At 43.4% G+C, this 13,021-nt stretch overlaps 1 protein-coding gene across 1 annotated transcript; it reads left to right on the forward strand.

Annotated features, from left to right (window-relative positions):
• Positions 1-280: 280 nt before the first annotated feature.
• Positions 281-12,491, forward strand: LOC311118026 (cadherin-2-like; the record flags this gene model as incomplete). Its single annotated transcript, XM_084192908.1, has 9 exons — positions 281-528; positions 3,379-3,552; positions 4,006-4,161; positions 5,201-5,345; positions 5,443-5,615; positions 5,744-5,881; positions 6,180-6,365; positions 11,149-11,402; positions 12,349-12,491. Coding segments are annotated over 9 exons (1,617 nt in total), but the record flags the coding sequence as incomplete, so codon positions are not given.
• Between the last annotated feature and the right edge of the window lie 530 nt (positions 12,492-13,021).

Consider the following 13,021-nt stretch of genomic DNA (forward strand, 5'->3'; position numbering starts at 1 on the left):
TAACATACTTTTTGGAAAGGTGGCATCCTATGACGGTGCCACGTTGAAAGTCACTGAGCTCTTCAGTACGGGCCATTCTACTGCCAGTTTTTTTCTATGGAGATTGCATGGATGTGTGCTCGATTTTATACACCTGTCAGCAACAGGTGTGGCTGAAATAGCTGAATCTACTAATTTGAAGGTGTGCCCACATACTTTTGGCCATTTAGTGTATATAGTTATATGTTGTCTTCCTCTGTTTTTATATCTTGCTGACATCTCTCTCCCTCTCTCCCTGCAGTGAGGTTTGCAGACTGTGGCCTGGGCGACAGGGTGCTGTTGGAGGTGGGCGACGTGGAGGACTTCAGGCTGGATGAGGATGGCATGGTGTACGCCCGGCACGCCTTCCGTCTGGCGGACAGGAAAAGAGCCTTCCTGGTGGTGCGAGCGAGGGATCTGGAGACCAAGGAGGATTGGAAGACACATATTTACCTCCTCCTCCGCAAAGACGGAATGCGAGAGACGACAGAACACAAACACATCAAACAGGTATGGGATATAATATCAAAACATTTTCATTTAACAGACGATTTTATCCAAAGCAACACACGTTTACACTACGCATATGTGGCCCATGCGGGAAATGAAAAGACAACCTATGCATTCCATAAAAAGTCCTGGCCTTAGTTGTATAGAAAAGACCCAATGGAAACATGATGATGAAGTATAATGTTATCGGGTGTATATACCTACTCTGTTAGTCTTTGATGGCCAGTAAAGTGCTGATAACCACAGAAAGAAGACGAGGCTCGCTACAGTATAGAGTGCATCCCAAATGGCACCCTATTTCCTATATCGTGTGCTATTTTTGCCCAGGACCCTGGTCAACCATAGTGCCCTCAAAGCTCATCACTAAGCTAAGGACCCTGGGACTAAACACCTCCCTCTGCAACTGGATCCTGGACTTCCTGACGGGCCACCCCCAGGTGGTAAGGGTAGGTAACAACACATCTGCCACGCTGATTCTCAACAGCCGGGGCCCCTCAGGGGTGCATACTCCCTGTTCCCATGACTGCATGGCCAGGCACGACTCCAACACCATCATTAAGTTTGCCGACGACACAACAGTGGTAGGCCTGATCACAGACAACGATAAGACAGCCTATATGGAGGTCAGAGACCTGGCCATGTGGTGCCAGGATAACAACCTCTCCTTCAATGTGATCAAGACAAAGGAGATGATTGTGGACTACAGAAAAAAGAAGAGGACCGAACACGCCCTCATTCTCATGGACGGGGTTGTAGTGGAGCAGGTTGAGAGCTTCAAGTTCCTTGGTGTCCACATCACCAACAAACCTTCATGGTCCAAACACACCAAGACAGTCGTGAAGAGGGCACGACAAAGCCTATTCCCCCTCAGGAGACTGAAAAGATTTGGCATGGGTCCTCAGATCCTCAAAAAGCCATCCAGGACCTCTATACCAGGCGGTGTCAGAGGAAGGCCCTCAAAATTGTCAAAGACTCCAGCCACCCTAGTCATAGACTATTTTCTATGCTACCGCATGGCAAGCGGTACCGGAGCGCCAAGTCTAGGTCCAAAATGCTTCTTAACAGCTTCTACCCCCAAGCCATAAGACTCCTGAACAGCTAATCAAATGGCTACCCGGACTATTTGCATTGTATTTGAATAGTAGTGCACTATATAGGGAACATGGTAGCATTTGGAATGCAAACAGCATCTGCACAGCAAATTCTCCAGTGTTAAAAAACAAACAAATGAACACTGAGTGTTAAATCAACACTGAAAGTGTTGAGTCTGTGGACCCATATAGACAGTGGAACAGTGTTAAATTAACACACTGCTTAGTGTAAAGCCTTATTCTAATTGAGTTAACACCCATGACTCAAGTTGTTAGTGACAGAGACATGGTTGTTCCATTTTCTGCTTGCAAGGTGATGTGTAATTTTTATTGGAAACCAGCCAGTGTGGGGATGTCCAACTTTTGGAATTTCTAATCACCTGCAACCTGTATTCAGAATGACTGCCAGGGTTAGAAAGACTAAGCTATAAGACTACCTAAAGCATCTAAACTGGAACAAACATTTCAGTAACAGGTGCCATAATTCAAAGTAGCGTATTGGATTAGTTTAGAAAATGTTTCTAATTTATATTTGAAAAGCATAAGATTACATGTACAAACATAGATATTGAAACAAACAATACAAATCAACCTTCAATAGAGCATGCTGGGAAATATGATAATGATGGGCGTGGTTTTTGTTCAAAGCGATGCATATAAGTTTCAGGACCGCGTATTAGGGTAAAACTAGGCCCTAACATTTTCACTTAGGATCTCACTTGGTGAAGGCCACAGGACTGAAAATGGATGAATTCAACTACCATGTCTCTGTCAGTAATAAATAGAGTCATGGGTGGTAATTCTATAATTGACTCTAAAGGCAAGGCACTCTGGGAAATATTTGAATATTGATTTAACACTTTCAGTGTTAATTTGTTTGTTCTTTAACACTGGACAATTTGCTTTGTGGTGCTACTGCCTGCTGTGTGTGAATTAGAGCAATAAGGAGATCCTCTCTATATGAGGAGACATTAATACATGAACTCGCTTACATCCCCCAGTAAACATTTTCCCAGAAATAGTGCAGTGCCATATGCTTAGTGTGTCCATTAAAGTCTCTCAACCCTCTGTGGGAGCAGGGAAAACAGTGTGAGGAAAGAAAAAGCTGATAAAATACCACCAAAACCAAACTTGTGAATAAAAGCTTTGAAATTGAACAAGTGTGTTAGGCAGCTATTAGTCAGCTAGCTCTTTCAACAGACAGATGGATCAGAATACTCAGAGAAAAGGGAGGGAGGAAGGAGAGGGAGGGTTTGGAGAGGCAAGCGGGAGAAAGAGTTATGACGCAGCAGAAGGCTATTGGATGAGGGTATATAGGGGAATGATGGAGAGAATGGAGAGAAAGAGAGAAAGGATGAAAATATAGGGATAGAGATGAGGTGGAGGGATACAGAGAGAGGATGAGATGACTAAAGGGCTGTATTCAGATTCAGATTAGAGTGTGGAGGAAACAAACTGCATTCCTAGGCTACAAATATATTAGAGGACACACACACAGGTTACACACACAGCCAGCCAGCCAGCCAGTCTGATCATTGGTCAGGTCCTCAGTAATGATGTCATTAATCCAGCTCTGTGGAGCGAGGCCATAAATACACTGAGTCATAGTGTTTGTCATAGTGTTTGTGTGTGTGTGTGTGTGTGTGTGTGTGTGTTGGTGTGTGGGTCTGAGTAATCTGCATGTCTCTGCCTCTGTCTGTGTGTGTGTTGGGGGTTGCACAACCTGTGGATAACCTTTGTTGTTGTCTCATCTCTGCAGGTGAACTCCAGCTCTGCAGCTGTGACTCAGCAGGTGCGGGAGATCGTGTTTCCCTGGCACAGCTTGGTCGTTGGGGACGATGGATCTCTGAGGCGGGTGAAGAGGGACTGGGTCATCCCCCCCATCAATGTCCCTGAGAACTCACGAGGACAGTTCCCCGAGGAGCTAGTCAGGGTAGGGGAGACACATACAAGGAGACACACAAACACAGAGACACACACACACATAGTGTACACACACAACACACACAGTTCAAAGGACACATTTGACACATTTGCCAGTGGGGTTAATCAAGGGAAGACAAACACACTGTCACAGGGTTTTATAGAGTGTGTGTTTGTGTGTACAGTTTTTGTGTATATGTATGTGTATGTGTGCGGTTCCTGTGTGTATAGAGCTCACTATTTCCTCCTAACACCATCTGCTGATATGTATAAGGGTGAGGCAGGGGGTTAATGGGAGTGTGATGGTGATTTATACAAATTTTATTAAGGTTCATGGTGCATCTGCTGTTTCCTGTCTGTACTGTACAGCCTATGTATGGTGTTGAGGGGAGCTAAAGATGTTTTAAATAATGTGTGGTTGTAACTGTATCTAACCTGGGAATATCTCTCTCCCTCCTGCTAGATCCGGTCAGACCGTGATAAGAACAGTCTCTTACGGTACAGTGTGACTGGACCCGGTGCTGACCAGCCTCCGACCGGGATCTTCATCATCAACCCCATCTCTGGTCAGCTCTCTGTGACCAAACCCCTCGACCGGGAACACATCTCCAACTTCCACGTTAGTGTTCAGCTCATAGAATTAGAATGAGTAGAATTGGCATCCCTATTCATGTCAATTACTCCATAATGGGTGGCTTGGTGGCCAACATTCTTTATTGGTCTATGTGAAATGTAGTAAAACGCCATACAGAGTTGGACAGGATACTTGGATCTTGAGAACACACTCAATGCAGACACACAAGCAACTCTGATCTGCAACAGAGCATTTGCATGAAGGATTGGACCATCTCATGAATATTCATAGAGTGATGTGGTTGTCAGAGTCACTGAAGCTCTGTCATTAATATTAATTAGGTGTGGCAGTACTGGATACAGAGTATAGGGAGCAGCACAGCCAGTAATGCAGCTATGACACAAGGTATAGGAGTAGGTACTGTAACGGCTGTATGTTATGGCAGCTACTACTCCCTGCCTAGTGGTAGGCCTCTCTACTTCCCTGCCATGGCTGTTTTGGAGACAGGATACAGGGGGAGCGTACTCAGCTTTTATCCCTGTAGTGCTCTGTTAGAGAGCAATAGGGGAGAGGCCCTAGGAGAGAAACACTTAAGGATGTTTAGATCCACCCTTGAGAGGCCAAGTGTACACAAACCTCAGAGTCAATAGTCCTGTTCCAATCCCAATAATTTACACCCTTCCCCTCTCTCTGCCCTTGGTGGCTTGCCCTATGAAGTGTAAGCAATATGCTGAAAACTATACCAATCCTATCCAAGGTCTATGAGGAGATATTACCATATTGCTTACACATATAGAATCCTTTCTGATCCATGTGAGAGAGCAAACAAGAAAAGAGGGAAAGTCATGATGTGATAGAAAGAGAACAGCCATGGCCTGGTGAATTCAGACTGAACGCTATGCTAACAGTCTGGTTTAACCAGGTTAAGACAACCATGCCCTAACCCTGTATTTGTCTCTGGAACTGCGAGCCCATACCATTCCCATAAATGTGCCTAACCATGAACCTGTATTTGTGTGTCTGTAGTTGAGAGCCCATGTCCTTACCATGCGTTAAACCTGTACTACTGTATGCATCTCTGTAGCTGCGAGCCCATGCTGTGGACCTGAATGGGAACCAGATAGAGAACCCCATAGACATCGTCATCAACGTCATAGACATGAATGACAACAGACCAGAGTTTACACACACCATCTACAACGGATCAGTACCAGAGGGATCCAAACCAGGTAACAGTGCGCACGCACGCACACACAAACACGTGCACACATGCACACATTCCATTGTGTGAGAGCTTTTAATTGACTGTTTGGTTTACCTTCCCAGGGTCCTTTGTGATGACAGTGACATCACTGGACAAGGATGACCCTAAAACAGCCAATGGGATGCTCCGATACAAGATTCTATCTCAGAACCCCGAAAGCCCGTCCTCCAACATGTTCACCATCAACAACAAGACAGGAGGAATCATCACTGTGGCTGCAGGGCTCGACAGAGAGGTGTGTGTGCGTGTGTGTGCTGTCTATCAATGTGTATCAATTGTTTTTATGATTGTGTGTTCACAATATAGACTGTCTATATTATACTCTTTAATATGGACCTGACCCCGGTTTCTTCCTTCTTCCAGAAAGTTCCTCAGTACACGTTGATCATCCAGGCTACTGACATGGAGGGGAACCCTACCTATGGTCTGTCTAACACAGCTACAGCTATAATCAGGATCACTGACGTCAATGATAACCCCCCAGAGTTCACCGCTGACAAAGTATGTCACAGACAGACAAACAGACAGATTAGACATACACACACATGAACGTGCACACACACACAGATGCATACAGACATACAATACACACACACGAACACGTACAAACAGACACACACACACTTTCTCTCTCACATTGAAAAAACACCACCAAATATTTGTTTTACAAATAAACCAATACAAATATTTTAGCAAAAGAGACAATCATTCTCATATTATTGAGCATGATTTTTCATCTTTCACTCCCTCCTCTCTCTCTCCCCCTGCCCCTTCTCTCTCACTTCCCCTCACTCTGTAGTTCTATGGAGAGGTGCAGGAGAACCGTGTGAATGTGATCGTAGCTAATCTGACAGTAACAGATAAGGACCAGCCCCACACTGCAGCCTGGAGTACTGTGTACAGGATCACAGCTGGAGACCCCACTGGACGCCTCTCCATCCCCACTGACCTCACCACCAACGAGGGACTGGTCACTGTGGTTAAGGTATGGATTCACACAGCTCTGATGAGTAATATTTCCAATATATTTTTTATGAATAGAAAATTTACTTGAACTGATGAACATATCACATTCTGTATGTGCATAGCACATACCTGTACAGTGCCTTGCAAAAGTATTCATCCCACTTGGCGTTTTTCCTATTTTGTTGCATTACAACCTGTAATTTTAAATTGATTTTTATTTGGATTTCATGTAAGGGACAATTTGGTGAAGAGAAATGAAAAAAATAACTTGTTTCAAGAAATTCTAAAAAATAAATTACGGAAAAGTGGTGCGTGCATATGTATTTACCCCCTTTTATATGAAACCCCTAAATAAGATCTGGTGCAACCAATTACCTTCAGAAGTCACATAATTAGTTAAATAAAGTCCACCTGTGTGCAATCTAAGTGTCACATGATCTGTCACATGATCTCAGTATATATACACCTGTTCTGAAAGGCCCCAGAGTCTGCAACACCACTAAGCAAGGGGCACCACCAAGTAAGCGGCACCATGAAGACCAAGGAGCTCTCCAAACAGGTCAGGGACAAAGTTGTGGAGAATTACAGATCAGGGTTGGGTTATAAGAAAATATCAGAAACTTTGAACATCCCACAGAGCACCATTAAATCCATTATTAAAAGATGGAAAGAATATGGCATCACAATAAACCTGCCAAGAGAGGGCCGCCCACGAAAACTCACGAACCAGGCATTAATCAGAGAGGCAACAAAGAGACCAAAGATAACCCTGAAGGAGCTGCAAAGCTCCACAGCAGAGATTGGAGTATCTGTCCATAGGACCATTTTAAGCCGTACACTCCACAGAGCTGGCCTTTACGGAAGAGTGGCTAGAAAAAAGCCATTGCTTAAAGAAATAAATAAGCAAACACGTTTGGTGTTCGCCAAAAGGCATGTGGGAGACTCCCCAAACATATGGAAGAAGGTACTCTGGTCAGATGAGACTAAAATTGACCTTTTTGGCCGTCAAGGTAAGCGCTATGTCTGGCGCAAACCCAACACCTCTCATCACCCCGAGAACACCATCCCCATAGTGAGGCATGGTGGTGGCAGCATAATGCTGTGGGGATGTTTTTCATCGGCAGGGACTGGGAAACTGGTCAGAATTGAAGGAATGATGGATGGCGCTAAATACAGGGAAATTCTTGGGGAAACCTGTTTCAGTCTTCCAGAGATTTGATACTGCGATGGAGGTTCACCTTCCGGCAGGACAATGACCATAAGCATACTGCTAAATCAACACTCAAGTGGTTTAAGGGGAAACATTTAAATGTCTTGGAATGGCCAAGTCAAAGCTCAGAGAATCTGTGGTATGACTTAAAGATTGCTGTACACCAGCAGAACCCATCCAACTTGAAGGAGCTGGAGCAGTTTTGCCTTGAAGAATGGGAAAAGATCCCAGTGGCTAGATGTGCCAAGCTTATAGAGACATATCCCAAGAGACTTGCAGCTGTAATTGCTGCAAAAGGTGTCTCTACAAAGTACATATTTTGGGGGGGTGAATAGTTATGCACGTTCAAGTTTTCTGTATTTTTGTATTATTTCTTGTTTGTTTCACAAGAAAAAATATTTTGCATCTTCAAAGTGGTAGGCATGTTGTGTAAATCAAATGATACAACCCCCCCAAAAAATATTAAAGGGGGGTGAATACTTTCGCAAGCCACTGTGGGGAGAACAAGTATTTGATACACTGCCGATTTTGCAGGTTTTCCTACTTACAAAGCATGTAGAGGTCTGTCATTTTTATCATAGGTACACTTCAACTGTGAGAGACGGAATCTAAAACGAAAATCCAGAAAATCACATTGTATGATTTTTAAGTAATTAATTTGCATTTTATTGCATGACATAAGTATTTGATCACCTACCAGCCAGTAAGATTTCCGGCTCTCACAGACCTGTTAGTTTTTCTTTAAGAAGCCCTCCTGTTCTATACTCATTACCTGTATTAACTGCACCTGTTTGAACTCATTACCTGTATAAAAGACACCTGTCCACACACTCAATCAAACAGATTCCAACCTCTCCACAATGGCCAAGACCAGAGAACTGTGTAAGGACATCAGGGATAAAATTGTAGAACTGCACAAGGCTGGGATGGGCTACAGGACAATAGGCAAGCAGCTTGGTGAGAAGGCAACAACTGTTGGCGCAGTTATTAGAAAATGGAAGAAGTTCAAGATGACGGTCAATCACCCTCGGTCTGGGGCTCCATGCAAGATCTCACCTCGTGGGGCATCAATGATCATGAGGAAGGTGAGGGATCAGCCCAGAACTACACGGCAGGACCTGGTCAATGACCTGAAGAGAGCTGGGACCACAGTCTCAAAGAAAACCATTAGTAACACACTACGCCGTCATGGATTAAAATCCTGCAGCGCACGCAAGGTCCCCCTGCTCAAGCCAGCGCATGTCCAGGCCCGTCTGAAGTTTGCCAATGACCATCTGGATGATCCAGAGGAGGAATGGGAGAAGGTCATGTGGTCTGATGAGACATAAATATAGCTTTTTGGTCTAAACTCCACTCGCCGTGTTTGGAGGAAGAAGAAGGATGAGTACAACCCAAGAACACCATCCCAACCATGAAGCATGGAGGTGGAAACATCATTCTTTGGGGATGCTTTTCTGCAAAGGGGACAGGACGACTGCACCGTATTGAGGGGAGGATGGATGGGGCCATGTATCGCGAGATCTTGGCCAACAACCTCCTTCCCTCAGTAAGAGCATTGAAGATGGGTCGTGGCTGGGTCTTCCAGCATGACAACGACCCGAAACACACAGCCAGGGCAACTAAGGAGTGGCTCCGTAAGAAGCATCTCAAGGTCCTGGAGTGGCCTAGCCAGTCTCCAGACCTGAACCCAATAGAAAATCTTTGGAGGGAGCTGAAAGTCCGTATTGCCCAGCGACAGCCCCGAAACCTGAAGGATCTGGAGACAGTCTGTATGGAGGAGTGGGCCAAAATCCCTGCTGCAGTGTGTGCAAACCTGGTCAAGACCTACAGGAAACGTATGAGCTCTGTAATTGCAAACAAAGGTTTCTGTACCAAATATAAAGTTCTGCTTTGATGTATCAAATACTTATGTCATGCAATAAAATGCAAATTAATTACTTAAAAATCATACAATGTGATTTTCTGGATTTTTGTTTTAGATTCCGTCTCTCACAGTTGAAGTGTACCTATGATAAAAATTACAGACCTCTACATGCTTTGTAAGTAGGAAAACCTGCAAAATCGGCATTGTATCAAATACTTGTTCTCCCCACTGTACATGCAGACACAGAGACAGAGATACAGCACAGACATAGAGTGCCTTCATAAATGATTCATACCAATTGACTTATTCCAAAAAAAATTGTGTTACAGCCTGAATTCAAAATTGATTACATATATGTTTTTTCTTACCCATCTACATTTTTTCAAATGTATTGAAAATTAAATACAGAAATATCTCATTTACATAAGTATTCACATCCCTGAGTAAATATGTGTTAGAATCACGTTTGGCAGCGATTACAGCTGTGTGTATTTCTGGGTAAGTCCCTAAGAGCTTTGCACACCTGGATTGTACAATGTTTGCACATTCATCTTTGAAAAATTCTTCAAGCTCTGTCAAGTTTGTTGTTGATCATTGCTAGACAGCCATTTTCAAGTCTTGCCATAGATTTTAAAGCTGATATAAGTCAAAACTGTAACTAGGCCACTCAGGAACATTTAATGTCATCTTGGTAAGCAACTCCACTGTACTGTATATTTGGCTTTGTATTGTAGGATATTGTCCTGCTGAAAGGTGAATTTGTCTCCCAGTGTCTGTTGTCAAGCAGACTGAACCAGGTTTTCCTCTAGGATTTTGCCTGCGCTTAGCGCTATTCCATTTATTTTTATCTTAAAAAACTCCCTAGTCGTTGCTGATGACAAGCATACCCATAACATCATGCAGCCACCACCATGTTTAAAAATATGAAGAGTGGTACTCAGTAATGTGTTGCGTTAGATTTACCCCAAACATAAGGCTTTGTATTCAGGACATAAAGTTCCTTTCTTTGCCACATTTTTTGGTGAAATCATGGTGAAATCCCTTAGCGGTTTCCTTCCTCTCCGGCAACTGAGTTAGGAAGGATGGCTGTATCTTTGTATTGACTGGGTTGATTGATACACCATTCAAAGTGTAATGAATAACTTCACCATGCTCAAAGGGATATTCAATGTCTGCTTTTTTATAAAATTTTTACCAATCTACCATTAGGGGCCCTTCTTTGCGAGGCATTGGAAAACCTCCCTGGTCTTTGTGGTTGAATCTGTGTTTGAAATCCAATGCTCGACTGAGGGACCTTACAGATAATTGTATGTGTGGGGTACAAAGATGAGGTAGTTATTCAAAAATCATGTTAAACACTATTATTGCACACTTTTGTGACTTGTTAAGTGCATTTTTACTCCTGAACTTTAGACTTTCCATAACAAAGGGGTTGAATACTTGACTCAAGACATTTCAGCTTTTCATTTTTAATTAATTTGTAACAATTTCTAAAAACATAATTGTCACTAAATCTCAATTTAATCCATTTTATATTCAGGCTGTAACAACAAAATGTGGAAAAAGTAAAGGGGTGTGAATACTTTCTGAAGGCACTGTACATTACAGCTGTTTTCAAAGTGAAAGTTCTGGAATGTAAGATTTACAAAGAATGTATGTGGATATGGTAAACAAATTGAAGTGTGTGTATAAACTGTGTGGCTAACTGGTATGTGTGTATCTCTCCAGCCTATAGACTATGAGGTGAGTCGTTCCTTCGTGCTGACGGTACTGGCTGAGAACGAGGTTTCCCTGGCCCGTGGTATCCACCTACCCCGTCAGTCCACCGCCACCGTGTCTGTACGCATCACAGACGTCAACGAGAGCCCAGAGTTCTCCCCTAACCCCAAAGTCATCAAACTAGAGGAGGGGCTACTGGCCGGCTCGCTACTCACCACCTTTACAGCACAGGACCCTGACAGATACATGCAACAGAACATACGGTATGGAGATGAGAGAGATGTGCATGTTGGTTTATAATATGTTTTATGATGTTTTTTTATGTGTTGAATGTGTGTGTTTCAAATGCATTATATAGAGTGTCACGTTACTTCCTTTTGTAATTGACTCTTCGCTACGCCCCGCCCCAACATTTTGGCCAACCATTCGCAGCACTCCAGTGGATAGCAACGAGTCTGACACCTCGAACAAGCTCACGTTTCAAACGCATGTAAGCAAGTGAGGGCAATGGCAAAAACAGAGAGCTATTCTTTTAAAAAAGTACTGTTGAAATGGCTAAATAACTGAACAGTGCACCAGGGGAACTTGCTACTGTGATTCCTGAAATGCAGAGCCTGTTGATGGAGTATTTGTTAAAATCCGAAATTATACTTTTGTTACATTGTTTGCGAGCTCAGCTGGTTAGCAAGCTCTCAGTCTCATTGACCACATAACATTGCTAGCTAGCCACTTAAAAGGTCCAATGCAGCCGTTTTTATTGTAATATCCAATAATTTCTGGGCAGCAATTGAGTACCTTACTGTGATTGTTTTCAATTAAAATGGTCAAAAATAAATATAAATGTATTCTTAGCAAAGAGCAATTTGTCAAGCAAAAATGTTGTTAGGCCTGTCTGGGAGTGGTATGAGTGGGGAGGGGAAAATTGAAAATTAGCTGGTTTTGGCAGAGAGGTTTGGAACTCTCTTTCTTATTGGTCTATTAACTAATTTACCGCATGGTGATGTCGCCATGGAAGGCCAAAACTCCTTATTCATTTCCTTGTATATTAAAGACACAGTTTGATATCATTGTGAGGGGATTTCGCCAGTGGTTTGAGTGGTGAATTGGGCTTCCCGAGAAAATGTTGTCTGAGGTTGCAACAGTAACCAAGGGGGGCGGGGCATAGCAAAGGGTAAATTGTGTTCTGTCATCTCATTGGTTGATTTCCAGGTACACCAAGATGTTCGACCCTGCTAATTGGCTGGAGATAGACCCTGTAAACGGGCGGATCTCCACCATCGCTGTGCTGGACAGAGAGTCTCCCTATGTGAAGAATAACCTCTATAACATCACCTTCATGGCCTCTGACAATGGTGAGAGTGCGTCTGTTCTGTTTTTGGAACCTACAGTGTATAGCTGTGTGGGGGGGATGGGGTACTCTTGCAGAGAAGCTCTTAAAGCTAAATCTCACTATTCACATTAATTCAATTAAATTACAATCCATTTAGTTTTACTCACTTTCTTTTGTTGCCCCCCCCAAAAAAAAATCTACGAAAATGGTAGTACTACTATAGAAAATCATATGTATACACATGAGCACACAAACTAGTGTTCACATACACATTCTCTAAAAACACTCTCCCTGTCACGCACACACACAAAGCTCCTCTTGTGTCTCAGCTGAATTCTGACAGAGCTCTTCATTGTGCTTCCGCCAAAAACACACACGCTCCTGCTCGCACGCACGCACACACAGAGACACACACACACACACACGCACACAGGCAGATCAGCTGTGTGCCTCAAGCAGCCTCCCTAACATACTGATCTCCCTCTCCCTCATTCCCTTACTCACCCTTCTGGTGTGTTTGATCACACATTTCTTTCATCACATCTCTTATTT

The sequence above is a fragment of the Coregonus lavaretus genome (genome assembly GCF_964263955.1).
Source record: "Coregonus lavaretus genome assembly, contig: HAP1_SCAFFOLD_6905, whole genome shotgun sequence".
Lineage (NCBI taxonomy): Eukaryota > Metazoa > Chordata > Actinopteri > Salmoniformes > Salmonidae > Coregonus > Coregonus lavaretus.